At 34.6% G+C, this 16,952-nt stretch overlaps 1 protein-coding gene across 4 annotated transcripts in view; it reads left to right on the forward strand.

The window, feature by feature from the left end:
• Window positions 1-12,659, forward strand: part of ERBB4 (erb-b2 receptor tyrosine kinase 4) — a 1,127,099-nt gene extending 1,114,440 nt beyond the window's left edge. For 2 of the 4 annotated variants that reach the window (XM_027122307.1, XM_027122298.1), the window contains exons 26-28: window positions 8,165-8,212; window positions 9,016-9,313; window positions 12,165-12,659. In XM_027122307.1, coding sequence (XP_026978108.1) covers window positions 8,165-8,212; window positions 9,016-9,313; window positions 12,165-12,610 — 792 coding nt within the window. In that variant the 3' untranslated portion in view covers window positions 12,611-12,659. The remainder of the gene's footprint in view (window positions 1-8,164; window positions 8,213-9,015; window positions 9,314-12,164) is intronic. The other 2 variants (XM_027122329.1, XM_027122318.1) reach the window with 1 other exon arrangement.
• Window positions 12,660-16,952: the final 4,293 nt, after the last annotated feature.

Raw genomic sequence — 16,952 nt, forward strand, 5'->3', positions numbered from 1 at the left:
TTCATAGTTTTTACATTCTCACACACAGATTGCTCTAAATACTGTCATTGTTATTTTGAATGTATAATAAAACTTCCAGAGCTTGGATTATTGCTAAAGAGGAGGTTGAAATATAAAGTATTTCACTGTTGCTTATTATTTGCAAGTAAATAGAATAACTCCGAATAACCACTAAACAAACATTTCCAAGTAGAACTTTTGTAAATGGTATTTCAGTGAACACGATTCATTTGCTGATAAATAATATCCACATGTGAAAAACAGTGGAAACAAAGCAAAAACAAGCCCACAAATGGGCTAACAACCTGTAAAAGAAAATGTGTTAGTTTGAATGAGTTAAGTAAAACTTTATTATCTTGTTTTAAGCAATTAATTTTCTTAATGTGTATATGAATACATATATACACATGTGCACATGTGTGCAGACACACACAAACACACAAATTGTGATTTAAGTAAGTCTTTACTAATAGTATAAAAGGAAACCTATTATACCCAGGCCAAGACTTAGCATTTCAAATTCTAAAGTAATGGCATTCATGACATTCAGAGTGTCTATAATTTTTTTTGTTTGTTTGTTTTCATTTTGCCCTATAGATCAGCAGTCCCCAACCTTTTCAGCACCAGGGACCGGTTTTGTGGAAGATAATTCTTCCACGGACCGGGTACGGGGGCGATGGTTTAGGCGGTAATTCGAGCCACGGGGAACCATGGGCAGACAGATGAAGCTTCACTCACTCGTCCGCCGCTCATCTCCTGCTGTGCGGCCTGATTTCTAACAGGCCACAGACCGGTACCGGTCCGCGGCCCGGGGGTTGAGGACCCCGGCTATAGATTACTTAATTTTTAAACTATTTCTGTATTTCCCATACATTATCTAATTACACAGATAGAGATAAATACTATGAAAGTGAAAATATGTCAACTGACAATAAGCATATGTATAATTACTGGCTTTTATAACTAGAATGTTTAAATAATATTTTCTCTCTACATGGAGGCTAATCTGTTTTGTAAGTAAAGTATCATTTTAATCAACACTGCTTTTAATCAAATGATATAAGGACAGCTTTTATTTATAGTACTTAATATTAGGGTATCCCTTTTGTCTAATAAACATATAGCCTATTCAATAAGAAAAAAATGATGTATATATTTGTCTTATAACCAAAGCTGCATTAAATTCACTTTAAGACTATATCAGTATATGTTTCAACTGTAAATAAATGCCATCATGGTTTAAGGCAAATGCTTTTGGCTCTATTGAGGAAAATATTTTTTTCTGAAAAACATCAAATTTACCTCCAAAACTCTAAAACTGACTTTTTATCATTTATTAATGCCAATTTGAGGCTGTAAGTATAATGGGATGTACATTAAAGGGAGACTCAGGGAATCTTGTTTCTAGTACTGTTGCTAACTAGTTGTGTGATTTGAAAAATTAACCTAACGTCTTAGAGCATCAGTGTATCCATCAGTAAAATGGAAAATTTAAATTATAAAACTTCAATTCAAAATTTTATCTTCATTAGTCACATCCAAATGTGGTCTTGCCTCCCAAGAGCATAATCATATTTTGCATATAGTCTAAGGTATTTAATAGATACTCCATTTAGAGAAAAGGGAAAAAAGAAAAAAATTAATATACTTTAAAAAAGTTTATGTGAGAAAAGTTTATAAGATGCCTTTGCTTTAATGCTAATCACATTTTACAATATTTAGCAATCAATGGTATGGGCTTCATGCAGAATATTCATTTTACATACATATAATTTGATAGTTGGAAGGGATCTTTCCCATTACCTGTTTTATAGCCCCATTCTTCTTTTCAGAGCTAAATAAACTGAGGGTTCAAGAGATTAAGGAATTTGTTAAAAAGTCACGTGGTTTAATGACAAAAAGTTCAAGAATGTAACCCTAGAGGTAGAAGGACCTCATGTGGCTGCTTGCTCCATGTCTATGGTATTTTCGTCTTCAAAACTTGCCTGACCTCAATGCATTTTTCATGTACTAAGAAGTCTTCACTAAATAATCCTCATGATATTGGGATAAAAAACAATCAAGCACAGAGACAGATAACTTTTGGATGTACTTGAAGAATTAGAGTACCTAAGAATTTGGACATAGTAAAGGCTTAATGATTTCATTTAGACTCAAACAGAGATAGTGCAATTGAACTAGATGTTCTCAAGGATGAGTTTAAAAATTAGGAAAAATAGCTGTGTACTCTGTAACTGAAAAGAACTGTCGCAATATGTTTAAGGAACCCCCTGGAAGTTCTCCTTTTTAGATTTCTAGCTACATATGTCAACTAGTAGCTAAGTGATAATTAGGAAAAGGTTCAGATATTACAACATGCTTGTGAAAAGAAATGTAAACAAAATAAAGAGGCAAAAGAAATGCAAAAGAAAGTTGCCAGAACTAAAAACAAAAATACATTTAGAACTTGCACCCAGGATGAAGAGATATAAATTCTACATGATTACTAATCAAGAAAGGTGACAGAATTCTTATTGCTTATCTTGAATGAAGCTAAGGAATGTTGGCACTAATGTAAAATCACATTTCTTTATATCCTCTCTTTTTTGACTGTGCTAATAATGTTCTTCAACTTCATCATGTAATACGAACACACTTAAAACCGAAAGGTATGAAGTGAGTTTTCAGCTCCCATTTTGTTGACTCATCTAGCCATGAATATTTTAAGAAGGAATATCTTCTTGTTCTACTAATATTTGGAAAGGCTATAGGAACTGCTGCCTGGGGTTACAATAGCTTACTTACCCTTAGTGGAGCAAGAAGAGGAATTTATTGACTAAGTCCTGGACTAGGAACAATAAATTCATAAGCAAGAGTGCTGTCATGGAAGATCTTTGTGCTCTCCCATTATGTCAAACCATCTCCTCCTGCTTCAGGGTTGGTTTTTGCTCTTGTCCAGGTAAGAGATACATATGTGTGTGTGTGTGTGTGTGTGTGTGTGTGTGTGTGTGTGTGTGTGTGTGTGTGTGTGTGTGTATTCTTCCCTAACAGTCGTTTGTTGATCTAAAACCATAATGTGTGTATGTATATATATATCTTCTATTAGCACTTAACATTCTACTTTTAGTTCCTTTTCTGTTTAAGTCCTTGTAGTAAATTAAAATGCAAGTAAGATGGGAGGGGCAACATTGTAAGGCATTTTCAGTATTTTATAACTAAGGCTAGTTAATTTCTCAAATTTCTCCTTCAGATTCGTTTTTCATAAGAAAGGGAAACCATGAAATCTTATTTGAGAGAAGAGTTGAGGCATTATGCAGGGGCAGAGGGAGGGCAAACAGAAAACAAAAATGCTAAAGTCAAAATCTACATGTGGCATAATAAAAAGATGTAGGATTCAGAGAGCCGCCAGTGGCTGTGTGTGCGTGTGGGAAAGACTTTTATTTTCCTTGAGGCTCAGTTTTCTCATCTTCAAAATGGGAGTCATAATTTTTAATAATAATATTTACCTTGAAAGGTCATATGAATAAATAAAACCTAAAATATTCTAGTCTGTGGTATATGGTAGGTATACAATGCATGTTGGTTTCCCTTGCTATTTCTCAATTTTCCTAAGAGAAGTAATATATTCATCTGTGAAAGAGTAGACTTTATAATTAAGTTCTAGGGTTAGTGAAAAGTGAACAGAGAATGAAAGCACAAGTTAATACTCCTTCACGTGGGGCATAGGGTCATTATTATTAATTTATTTATTTATTATAATTTTATATCATTATAATATATTTTTATTTATTATTATATTATCATTATTAACTTTTTTGTGTGTGTAAAAACAAAGTTTTTTTTAAAGTAGCATCTCACGTAATCAAACTAAATAAATAAATGAGTACATTAATAAATAAACACATATCTAAAGAGACAAAAGGCATTTTGTGTAACATATGTGTTCACACATATGCATGTGTGTGTGTGAGCCAGCTGCCTAGATGCAATAGGCTTCCCCAGTTCTTACTGGTTTGGGGAATATGAACACATTTTGCTTGTTTTCTTCTGGTTGCCTTATGGAAAATGAAGATTCAAAATCCAGATGTCTCAAACGCTGGTATATTGAACTTAGTTGTAAAAAAGATATAGAGGTATAACCATACATCAGGAATTGTACATAACGAAAGAAAACGAAAAAAAAAATTTATCTATCTGCCACCTGACCTGTGAAATGTGAAAGTGCCCATCAGAGTGTTAAGGATATATTCCAAGGAGGATAAAAAATTGAGAACCCTTAATAATTACTATGTGGAAGTGTGTAGGTAATATATCAGTGCTGGTGGATTAGCACCGTCTTATAGAGACACGTGCCATTTTAGTTAAAAGGATTTAGAGTGATTCTTGGCCCTAGAAACTTTAATCCTATAGTTAATATTACAAGTAACAATTATCTGAAGATTAAAAACAACTCTCTCTCATTAAGCACATGTTTAATTTAGGTAGAAGTTAGGCATTAAGCATGTATTTTTGTTTGTCTCCTAAGAAGATACATTTGTATAATATTTAGAAAAATATCACAGGACACAGTTCATCTAGTTAACAATTAAAAATTTCCCAGGAATAATATAAAATAAATACATTTTAATTAATACAATAAATATGAGAAATGCAATACATGTAGTAAGACAAAGGTTCAAATCTTTATCATTCAACTGAAAAGTAAATTTTAGGACATGATGTATCTAAAAGTGCACTTAATACTGTATTTGATGTATTTGTTGACATTTGCCTTCTCTATAACCCCTGGCATTTGGGTCCGAGTTAATCATACAGTGTCCCAGTGACTGTGGCCACAAATTAAACTTGACTCTCTTCATCACCCTTACATATTTCCCCACCAGGAGCAAGCTCCAGATCACCTGTCAGTTCATAGCCCACCTCTTTCTATCTTTGTCCTGCTGACTGTAAATCCCCTCACCAGTTAATTGAACAGATGTACCCAGTGCTGTTTCCTGAAGATCGTCAAAGCTGGGCTTTGACAGACAGCAGAAAGTGGCACAATAAAAAGAAAAAATGAAAGCCTTTTAACTGAGAGCACTGCTTTGTTCTGCTTAGAACGTTAAGGTCACTGCAGCTCATTCTGATTGTGGGGATCTTAATTTTTACTCAACCAATTTACTTGCAGCTGTCATTCTTTCCAATATTAAAAGTTCAGCTTTTCAAGCGTGGGGAACTGGGGGATGGTTGTGTGGGGAAAGAGAAGAGCTTGTTACAAACTAAAAACAGCAAAAACAAGTAAAATCTGGCTTGGCTCTCAAGTACAAAAAGTTATTTTCAAAGCCTATAAATTATGACATAGTGATTAACATGTAATTTAAATATATTTAAACAACAATTATATCACATTTCCAGCCCAGCTAATTGGCCTCACAGATGTTCCCTTGTAGCTGCATTGCCCTTCCAGGGAGATATGAATGAGGTGCTTTTTATCATGGAAAAGGGAAAAAAGGCAAATGGAAAAAATGGAAACAGAAACATAAAAAGCAGCCAGTAACCCTAAAAACAATGAATGCTAAGGGAATTTTGTTTAGCTTTTTTTCCATTTTAATGCTGAAAACTAGAAAAAGCATGAAGACACTCCTATTACTGTGATGGTCTCTGGCAGTGTGTCTAGATACAGAGTTGGCAGGTTGCTGACTGAAAGACTTGTCAAAGCAAGGACAGCGGATCCATTCTAATAAAGCGTGGCTGCACTTTGTGTCTTGGAACAGACTAACTGCAAGAGATCTAGTTATTTTTAATACAACACCTTTACAATTGAAGGCGGTCTAGCCCAGGTAATGAATATAGATAATAAACTATTTCCTGATGAAGAATGACTTGTGAGTTATTCTTCTGATCATTTATCTCTCAAGTTTTATAAAATGTTAAATGTGCAGCAGGCAGTGCTGTTTCCTCAGCCGTGATTCTAATCGAACATTACCCAGTATAGCAACTCTTGCAAAAGAAGAGGTCAAAGGAACACTGGTGATTATGAATATTTTGGAATACGTTGCCTTTTAATGCCTAATCATGAAATTGAAATAAATTCACTCCAGCCTCACCTTACTCTTACCTTTTCTTCTAATAATCTCAGGTAATGTTTGATAGTACAATGTAAATTACAAAAGGCCACTGGACATGCCTCTCCTAGTGTATCATGGTATCTCCAGCATCTACCGTAATTCCTGTGCTTTCACTGTAGCAATTTAATAAATATTTGCTAAATGCTTGCCAAATAATCCAGGTTTAATGATAGGGTAAGGCCAAGGTTGTAATATGATAAAGGTCCAGCAGGCAGGTGTCATATTTTTGTACCAGCCCTCTATTTTACATATCACTGGACTATATGGAAAATTTATTTCTCAAATTTTATGAACAAATGAATTTTATTTTATGACACTCTAAAAGGTAGCAAAATGTACCTATATTTAAGGTGCTATGGAAGACAAGTAGGCATTTTAAAATGCTTCTTTGATGAGAAGCCTTGGCAATTTGATTGCTTGACTTTAAACATTTGACTTAGCAGGTGTGAACATTTAAATTTCACATATTCTCTACATTTGTATAATAGTGCAGAGCTTAAAAAGTTCATCTATATATAATATTGTACTTTATCTTCATTAAGAATAAAAGAGGCCAAGGATGAAAATGAGGGTCCGAGATATTTCACGATTGACCATATCACTTGTAATTGGGACTGGAGCTTGGAGCTTCTAACATACCATACAACAATCTGTCTATTGTACAAAAGCACCTCCTATGCAGTGCATATTAAATATATCTAACTTTCCATGTCATAGTCTTCAGTGTGTTGTTAGTTATGTTATTAGAGAAGAAAAGAGATAAATATTTTCTATGCCATCATGTAAGTGACTCAGTTATGGGCACAGTTTAAATGTAAATTCAGTGTAGGGGTTCAGAGTTTGTCCCTTGATTTGTCCAGCAGGCTAAGTTAATTAAAGGAAAACTATATTATCTAGTTGTTATTAATTTGTATTAAACGGTTAATCTCCATGGGACCATGTTCTTAGATTAGTCTGTGAATCTCTAAATTATAAAAACGTTGATCTGGAATAAGATTTAGCCCTGTTTCACAGATGTTTCAAGATGTTGTCTTTCAGGTTTATTTTAGTCATCTCTGTTCAGTTAAATCCAGAGGGTAGAGAATGCAAAGTTCATAAAATCAACTGTTTTTATTTGCATTATTCATTATTTCCAGTGCTAAGAAAAGTGCCTGGTGCATACATAGACCATGGTTTCTCAAGAAATGTGTTTAATAAATGATTGATTTTATATATATATATATATATATAATTTTTAGCTAGGAAACAGAGGTTGTGTTCATACATCCCCTGTACTTACCATAAGGAACGTTGTCCTTAATATTTTATCATATTTTTATATTGAATTTTATTTAACCCATAGGCTAGAGTTTTAAGCCATAAGACTGTCTTTTTTATTAATTGCAATCTAATTTCAACTGATTCTAAATACATAAAATTAATGTATGCAAAGCATGTTTCCAGTAAAGAAACGATTTTCCAAGATTTTCTGCTTTTTCTTCACTTAAAAAAAAAAAAAGACTGATGAGAAAATATTATGTACCTTTTTATAAAAGAGGCTAAGAAGTTGACCCTTTGCTGAAATGGGGAAAAATAAATGTAACTTGATAGCAAAAATTATTCCAGGCAAGTTGAAGTCCACCTCTGTCTCCTTTTAGATAAGTTTCTTCCTATGAGAGGAAAGTTAATGCTGTGGTGTGTGGCCATTCCAGTTATTTAACGTGTAACAAAGGAAAGGGTTCCTCATTTACAACTCAAGTTAATTTACTGCTTTTCCCTTTCTTCCAGGGTTAATCAGAAGAACATTTATTGTCAACTTTATTTTTAATCCATTTAAAATTTTACTTTTTCTATATAATTCTTCTTTACAGGGATTGAATTAAAATATTCAACATCCTCAGAAAATATAAATAAACTTGCTTGTCGTCAGAGTGCATAAAATTTTACTGTTTAGCAAACGTCACTGTTGTGCATGTTTTCCCCTTTGGTTCATACAACTCATGTGGCTTTTCTTTTTTTTTTTTTTCTGTTCTTTTTTGTTTTTTTTCATTCATGTTACCTCTTATTACATCCATCATTCCATTTTTCTTTCCTATTAGAGTGAAATTGGACACAGCCCTCCTCCTGCCTACACCCCCATGTCAGGAGTAAGTATTTCACAATCAACCTTCATCTTTTAGGATTTTTGGTCTTTGCTTATCATGTTTCCTCTCTTGCCTCACCATAATTTCCTCATTTTGCCTTTGCCAACAGTGAGTTAAGAATTTACTGTAGCTTGTGTACCTGCCTATGTAGATATGTTTTATCTCAGTAGATAATCCAGAGTTGAGATATCATGCATCAACAGTAGCTTTTGATTTTTATCTGAAGAATTTACCTGGGCTCATACATCATGCTTCTGGGTAAAGAGGTTATCTTTACTTCCACGATTATAGGTCTTGGGCTAAAAAGTCAGAATCTCAGTGGTGATTCTCTAGTTAGATACTAGAGACTCAGAGTCACGGTAACCACAGACTAGAAGGCAATAAGGAAACATCACCATTCAAACTGCATCACTGTACTTCTGTTCTTAATGGCAACTGCCTATAGTTAATGACATTGCCATTTGTCTTGAAGATTCACTTTGAATTTTTACATTAAAAATAAGCAGTTGTGGGATAGGAACATGAAATACTTTTTATTAGATCATGTGTTAGGTGGTTAGTAAAATTAAAATATATATTTCCAAAATGTTTTCCCACAATTGATTTATTTTATAAGAAAAATTGGAATTTTAGGTGTTTCTAGTCTAATTCAAACTCATTGACTATTAGGGGGAAAAACTCAATTAAGAAACTCTGACTTTGCTCTGAAAGACAAACTTCCATATTCTTTTGGTTATTAACATCCATATTTTTGACAGCTATTCCTAACAATACCTTTGGTCCAAATGTGTTTCTACTATTGACAGAACCAGTTTGTGTACCGAGATGGGGGTTTTGCTGCAGAACAAGGAGTGCCCATGCCCTATAGGGCCACCACCAGCACAATCCCAGAAGCCCCAGTTGCTCAGGGGGCTACCGCCGAGATTTTTGATGACTCCTGCTGTAACGGCACCTTACGCAAGTCCGTGGCACCCCACGTCCAAGAGGACAGCAGCACGCAGAGGTACAGCGCTGACCCCACAGTGTTCGCCCCAGAACGGAGCCCACGAGGAGAGCTGGATGAAGAAGGTTACATGACCCCTATGCGAGACAAACCCAAACAAGGTACAAGCAGAATGTTCAGAAATGATTGCCACTCGACATTTGTCTCTATCAAAATAAGCAAAGTATGGAAGGGAAATTGCCAAACTATCTGCCTATGTAAAATGTGTGATCCACAAAAGGCTTAGGCTGCTGCTATTCCTAGTAAGCTTTCTGAATCAAAGGCGTCCACATCATCTAGGGGCTTTTTTAGAAACCAGAATCTCAAGCCCCACTTGAATAGGAGTCTGCATTTTAACAAGATCCCCAGGTGATTTGTATGCATAATCAAGCTTGAGAAGCACTGAGCTAAACATATCTTTATTGGAATATTTGAATGAGGTAGCATATCACAAGATTTCAGAACCCTTACTCCATTGGACTTATCGTGGAGATCATAAAGACTGATGTTGTTGGTAAAAATGTCCAAAGCTTTCAATGGCACCAATAAAAGACTTGATTGATGCATTAAAATGGTGTCATTTAATGACCTAGTTTATTATAAGAAATTATGACTTCTTGTATGATACATTTCAAAAATTAAAGTTCTGACCCTGCATATACTTATATGTATACCATCACATCTTGAAAATATTCATAGCTTGTGCCTTTACAAAGAACAGAAGTAACTTTGTAGTAGAAATGTTAAAACTTAGTAGTAGAAATGTTAAACACCCAAATCAGATAACATTTCAGTTTGAGAAAGCCTCTTTCCTTTTATGTTAACAGCATCAGAAAAAGAAGATGGATGATTGTTATTAAAAACCGGTGACTGTTTCTTAGAGTCTTCTAAGTGTCACAGTAAACTGTATTTTAAGACTGAATAAAGGCCCATTGTCGCACTTAATATGCAGTTATAGTCACTTTTATAGTATGCAATTAAGGGATGCCTAAATACATATTGTCAATAATCTATTAAAATATATCCACCTCTATATGTATGAAAGTATTACTGTAACGAAGAATTGGATGTTGACAGTAGCCCAATAGTGACACAAATGTAGGTTTTGAGAAGATTTGACAGATGCTTAAAAGTGAAATGCTCTCTGGGAAGATTCTCAACTCAACCATAAAATTATTCCTATCTACAGAACTACATGGCTATACAAATTTGCATCAGGACAATAGATAAGCAGATTGCTTTGAGAAAAGGTAACTTGAACCTTCTAAGAGAAAGGCAAGTCAGTCTGTGTAGACTCACTGTAGACCATCCCCAGATTTTATTTCTGAGTACTAAACTAAGAGACCCACATTTATGTAGAACTCCAGCCCAGTTCTCAGAGAGTAGAGAATTTTAGTATAGACATTCCTATACTTTCCATTAAGAAGTTTCAGGACTCTGATAAGAAAAATCCAATTCTGACTCCCTTATAGGTATTTTTCATATATTTTTCTTAAAATGACAGTAGCTTTGAGAACCATTCAAATTAAAACTTATGATGAAGTGTGAAGTTCAGCCTCCTCCTGTAGGGGCAATAGTGAAAACAGTGCAGTAGAACAAGATTATTCAACAGGAGTTAGGGAATTTGAATTCTAGTTCAACACAAATTATATCCTTCATACATCATTTAATCTCAATTTTCTGTCTATAATGCTGGAAGAATACACCTTGCACTTCCTTTTTCACAGGATTGTAAAAAGGGATGAAATAATAGTGCCTTGTAAATTATTGAACTGTAATCTGTGTATATGATGGTGGGATATTCATTACTGTCTTTTAACTTGCACATGACACTAAATAGTTAACTATATCCAGTAGGCCTATATCCAGGAAAAAATAACCCTGGGTTGATGAGATTTTTCTCTCTACATGTCGGGTTTATCATAGGGGATAGAAAGTTTGTTTCAGAATGGTAGCATCTCAACAAACAGTTATGCCCTCTCCCTACCCCAACACCAAAGTAGGAATAGCTAAAGTGTCATTTTTGTGCATATATTTAAAAAGAGGGTCTACTATATATGTGTATATATGTCTATATATATTCTATACTATAAACATAGGAATAGAATTAAACATGAGGAGAGCAGCATTAATTAGCAGTATTTTTGAAAATTCTAGCCCAGTATCTATTCTAGCCCAATACCTATTTATTAGACTGAATCATGCAAAATAGCTGCTATATGACTAGCTTCAACCTACAAAATAGCAATTTCATATGATTCAAACTAATAATTTGCTATTTTATGATTATGATTAGCTATTGGAAATAAATGTTACAGTTATATTTATTGTTAAGCATATATTTTGTCAAGCAAGTCAATATAGAGGCATGTTAGATGTCTATATTATTTGATTAGTTGAGTCTTTTCCTTAGATGTTTTCTTTCCTGTGTGTAAATCTTTCTGAGGGAAAATCTGTAATCAAATCCTTGTTACCTATGCAGACATTCTAAGCAAATTATGTAGACTAAAAACTACTTTTATTTCACTTCATCCATTTATCTTGACATGGAGTTAATCTGTAGACATTTTGATCTTCCAATATTCTTTAAAAATCTCCATATTTAAAATCTATTTAACCTTGATAGTTTGTCTTATCTTCCAACATAAATTACCAACTTTTAGAAAATAGAAGCATCTAAACAACTGGCCCCATAAGTAGGAGAGACAAATGCAAGCAGAAAGAAAGAAGAACAATCTAGGGGACAGGGACTCTGACCCTGGCCTTGTTGGTGCCTTGTTTTGTCACTAACCTTTTTTGCCCACTTACTCCTCTTTCATATGATAGTAGTAATCAACAAAAAATTTTTGTGAAAATTCCTGAAATATGTGGCTTTATTGTCCTGGAAAAAGAAGCTAACCATTCTATATAACCATGGTCTGATTAACATTTTCCAGAAAGTAGATGTTAACTGATACTTTTGTATTACATCAGAATACCTGAACCCTGTGGAGGAGAACCCTTTTGTCTCTCGGAGGAAAAATGGAGACCTTCAAGCTTTGGATAATCCTGAATATCACAGTGCTTCCCATGGTCCACCCAAGGCAGAGGATGAGTATGTGAATGAGCCACTGTACCTCAACACCTTTGCCAACACCTTGGGGAACTCTGAATACCTGAAGAACAACGTACTGTCTGTGCCAGAGAAGGCCAAGAAAGCATTCGACAACCCTGACTACTGGAACCACAGCCTGCCACCTCGGAGCACCCTTCAGCACCCAGACTACCTGCAGGAGTACAGCACAAAATATTTTTATAAACAAAATGGAAGGATCCGGCCTATTGTGGCAGAGAATCCTGAATACCTCTCTGAGTTCTCGCTGAAGCCAGGCACTGTGCTGCCTCCTCCACCCTACAGACACCGGAATACTGTGGTGTAAGCTCAGCAGTGGTTTTCAGGTGGAGAGAGACGCCCGCTCCAATTTCCCCGCTGCCTCTCTTTCTCTTGTGGTCTTCCCTCTACTCTCAAGGCCAGTAGTTCTGACACTTCCCAGTGGAAGATATCAAGATGCAATGATAGTTATGTGCTTATCTAACTTGAACATTAGAAGGAAGGACTGAAAGAGAAAGACAGGAGGAACCACACTGTTTCTTCATTTCTCTGCATGGGTTGGTCAGGATACTGGAACAGCTAGAGAAGGACCAGCAAATATGAGACAATACTGCCTGCTGTCAAACTAGTTCCCAACTTTTTTTTTTACATTGTTTTCTTTGCCTGCCTTCCTTCCTTCCTTCCTTCCTTCCTTCCTTATATTTCAATGCACATGCTTGAAAGACCCAAGCTGCAGGAACCGATGTGTACATTTTCAGCATCCCTGGAAATCCTAATGATGTTTCCAGAAGAACAAAATGATAACCTTTTTTATAATGTATGATAGTAACTAAGATTGAAAATCCAATCTCTTTCTCAGACAGTTTCAATCTTGACAAGCAAGAATGGCCAACTCAGCTTTCATAAGTTTTGAATCTTCATCAAAGTTATAACTAGTAATTATGTTTGGAGAGCTCTTTTGTTTTTTTAATTTTGTTTTGCTTTGATCTGTCTCTTCATATTACTTTCTCCCCTCTTTTCAGCTTTAATTTATAATTGCAAACATTTTTCCATCAAACCTTCTTAGGTGTTGCTATAAATTGAAAGAATTGTAAAAAAATATTTTAATATGGTGAAATGGCCACTATTTTAAATATGCAGTCTTTAGAATTAGAAAGGGAAGCCAAGATATTAGTCAAATGTAACATCAAATCTTACTTTTGTGTTTTACACTATTGAATATGTATCCCCCCCCCAATCCTTTACATTCTTCAACATTTTCTTCCCCTCTATAAATGACAGTACTTGATAGGCAGTTGGTAATGTTAAGAATAGAAGGGAAACTAAGAGACAGTTCTGTGTGGTTCATGAAAACTACTGACACTTTCAGGGGTGGTCCAATGGGGAATCCATTGAACTGGAAGAAACACACTGGATTGGGTATGTCTACTTGGCAGATACTCAGAAATGTAGTTTGCACTTAAGCTATAATTTTATTTGTTCTCTTTCTGAACTCCATTTTGGATTTTGAATGAAGCAATATGGAAGCAACCAGCAAAATAATTCATTTAAGTACTTTTTTTTTAAAAAAAAGAGCTAAGATAAAGAAAGACTGTGGAAATGCCAAACCAAGCAAATTAGGACTTCAGAACACTTTGGGATTATAGTGAGAGGGTCAGCACATGATCAACATGTGATATCACATTTCCTAAACAAGGAAATTTGTCCAGTTTGTATACTCCACTTGAAGGAATGCAAGTAAGGATTGGCTTGAATTCCATGGAATTTCTAGTATAAGACTCTATATTAAGTGGAAGGTAACTCTTTGCACATAAATTGGTATAATAAAAAGAAACACAAACATTCACTGCTGATAGATAGGTCCTTGGGTCAAAAGTTGTAAATAAATGTGAAAAAACTTCTCATGTAATTATTTTAATATCCAACATACTACTCTTTTGATACTTTATATAATAACTCTTTTTCTTCAAACACAGCATCCTAGTTCTAGAGCCACCTTTCTTGTGTATCACTTTAAAGAATACCTACTGAGTTAAGATGAGCAATGGGAACAAATGGTAGGAATGAGTTTTCAGGAAAAGGGGGCCTCAGGTCAGTAATTAGAAAAATTGGATAGAAATCTCTCTCTTTAGGAAAATCTGGCCCAATTCATTTGGAATTTTTAAAAAATATTTCTTTCCAATGTTAAAGTATTGGGATCAAATATTAGTGGCACAGGTTAGGATGAAAGTTTTTCTCGGGCAATATTCTTGAAATGGAATGAAAAACAATGCAAAACTCAAATCAGATTAAAATGTATCAACTAAAAATTTGAGATTGTTTTCTTAGTAGATCAGGAAGAATGACAATATTTGTAGCTGGAGAGGAGAAACAGTGTTCTTCTAAGTGTATATAATGTATGTGTTAATACCTTGTAAAATCAAGACTTGGCATGAAGATCATGTACATTTCCAATGCCTAGGACAAACCAGTAGGACTGTGAGATGCTGCCCCTATTATCAACATGCTTTTTGAAGTGTCAAAAAATAAAAAAAAAAAAAAAAAAAAAAAAAAAGGAAATTGGTTAAGCCCAACAGGGAAGGATGTAAATACATGTTTTTCTAGAGCTATCTAAACTTTATTTCAAAACTTGAATTATTCATCCATCTATAAATGTTGGTTATTTAACTAGTATATGTAGTTCATAAGGTAATAGAAAAGGTGATTATGAAAGCATGTATATATCTGGACAGAACCATGATAATGCTGTAAGATGTAGATTTAGTTAGGTTAACAGATGTTAAATGATTTTAATACTATTAAATAAATCACACTAGAAAACTAACCACAAAATATAATGTAGCAAAATAAAATGCAGGATATGAAAATGTAGGATGGATTTTGCATAGTAAAAAATGTTTGCCATTTAAAATTGTTATTTGTTAGGTTGAGCTGAAAGTGGGCATATAAAAAGCAGGTTCCACTTAAGAAAACTTGCTTTAAAACATTACAATTATTTTTTTCTCATTCTCTTATTCCTTTACCATTTGTAAAATGTATTACGAGTAAAGAGGAATTTTTCAAATTTGTTTTGCAAATACCACCTTGTAGAGTTTAACAGGCAAATATGTTGCAGATGACTTTAAGTAAGAGGTTTCAAAATGAAGTGAAGGAAATATAAATGTTCTATTACCTTATGCAGAGACAAAAAAATGAGTGGTGTCATTTAGTAAACAAACAAAATGCATTTAATTTGTGACATATTCTTTCTTTTTTCTATGATACCCTCCCATCTCCAAAAAGAACCCAAGGAATTAATTAACAATATTCTGAGAAATAAATGCTAAAGCCAGCATTTCAAACTGCCGTATTTCCATTGTTTTGGACAATAGTTGATAGCCAGATGATTTTTAATAGGGTAAATGAGAAATCCAGGTGGATAAGCTTCTAGTTATTGAAAAGCCAGAAAACTAAATCTACTGTATATCCTATGGGCAGAGAATTATGCTGGGCCTCTCTTTATGCATATGGTTTTGAAGGACAGCCTGGTACCCATGCAGACACCTAAAGGCAGACTTATATCTGCTGATTGCCATTTGCTTAAGAACGAATAAGAGTATACAGATGTAGACTGGGCATCATTTTAAAATAACACTATCAGTAGAGACCTTGATATTACTGATATTACAAAGGGGCCAGCTTTTATACTTCTGGGTAGAATTAATACAATTTTTCTAGTACCAGAGAGCCTTTGCAAAAGTAGTTCTTTCCACAATTGCAAACATTAAGCTGTTATGGGCACAGTGTTGGATCAGGAGTCCTTCAGTTTATATGGACACATGGCTTTAGCACCATGGGCTACTTTGTTCTTTTCATTAAACAAAAGTCCCTATGAAATAAAATTTTCAGACACTCGGTTCAAGCCCCACTGATTTTGTAAAGGTGAAAAAATGTAGGATGTGTCACTTTTGCAGACCCCTGCCTCACCTCTTCACAGCCAGGTGATCTTTTGGGCAGAAGAAATGCTTCTCTAGTCATGAGCTGAATAGACTCCAAGCCCCAGTTTCATGGAGGTTTTCACATGCTTCCCCTGGAAAATACTCCCTGACAGTCAGCTTTGCAAGTAAGTCATTATCTTGTTAGGAATCACAGAAACAATTCATTTCTCTCTGGACCTTAAGGAAAATGCTGCCCTTACTTCTTTTACCATTGGCACAACTACCCATTTTCCTTACTTTTCTGCCACCCTAGTTCAAAGCGGCCCTCTTGATGCTGTGCCTGTCTTAAGCCATAGTGGAACTCTGAGGTCCCACACACTGCTTTGTAAAACATTGATTTAGCCTCTGCCCTCAAATGTCTGACTTTTCCATAAAAGATAGTAGCAATTTGGACATTGTTTAAATTATTTCTCAAATAAATGACTGCACAGAGCATATTTTATGATGTTAAAATTATGCTTTTCCATGAAGACCGATTCTCTTACTATGTCCTTCTCTGTAGGAATTTGAGTCGAGTCAGCCCTGTGATGAATCTTGAAACTCACGTATGTGCACATACCCGTGGTAGGTTTTAGATTTAATCTTTTCATGAAGACTTTACATTATAATAAGTTATTTTTGCCAGCAAATTAACTTATTTACTTTATTTATCTTACTTTGCTCCTGATTGCAAATATTTTACAGCTGCTGTAT

This window comes from Aethalodelphis obliquidens, unplaced genomic scaffold, assembly GCF_003676395.1.
Source record: "Aethalodelphis obliquidens isolate GAN/ISIS:26980383/991018 unplaced genomic scaffold, ASM367639v1 scaffold2, whole genome shotgun sequence".
Classification (NCBI taxonomy): Eukaryota; Metazoa; Chordata; class Mammalia; order Artiodactyla; family Delphinidae; genus Aethalodelphis; species Aethalodelphis obliquidens.